Here is a 400-nt window from a genome sequence, read left to right as displayed (position 1 = left end):
AAAGAGAGAAAGAGGTCGGCGATTTTGACTCCATATGCATCATCCAACAGCGCCCTTGATGTACAGCTTACATCAAGGGCGTCTCAGAGCACGGGTGAATGACGGTAGAGACAGCAGACAGGGCGTGAGCAGGGGTGTCTAGGCTCTTGAAGGCGGAGAGGCTCGATGGATAGGTAGGGCGTGAAGGATACGTAGGAGCAGAAAGGGCGTGAATCACAGTACGGCGTCATGGGCGTGAGAGGCAGTGCAGCGCGCGTGGGTGCTGTGATTGGCGTGGCGGGAAGAGGCCGATAGCCAGCGTCCCTTTAGGCTAATGAACTATTTTTAGAACTGGACGCAAACACTGAATAAAACAAGGTAAATACGACTTAGTCTTGTGGAGGTACAGTTTGCATCTATC

The 400-nt window shown here is 52.5% G+C and overlaps 1 protein-coding gene across 1 annotated transcript in view; it reads right to left on the bottom strand.

Moving 5' to 3' along the window:
* LOC119582337 (translation initiation factor IF-2-like) overlaps nucleotides 1-230 on the bottom strand; it is a 1523-nt gene extending 1293 nt beyond the window's left edge. Inside the window, exon 1 of the mRNA XM_037930552.1 lies at nucleotides 93-230. Coding sequence (XP_037786480.1) covers nucleotides 93-230 — 138 coding nt within the window. The remainder of the gene's footprint in view (nucleotides 1-92) is intronic.
* Nucleotides 231-400: the final 170 nt, after the last annotated feature.

This window comes from Penaeus monodon, chromosome 15 (assembly GCF_015228065.2).
Source record: "Penaeus monodon isolate SGIC_2016 chromosome 15, NSTDA_Pmon_1, whole genome shotgun sequence".
Lineage (NCBI taxonomy): Eukaryota > Metazoa > Arthropoda > Malacostraca > Decapoda > Penaeidae > Penaeus > Penaeus monodon.
Note: the sequence above shows the minus strand (reverse complement) of the source record. Positions and strands in the feature narration are given on the sequence as shown.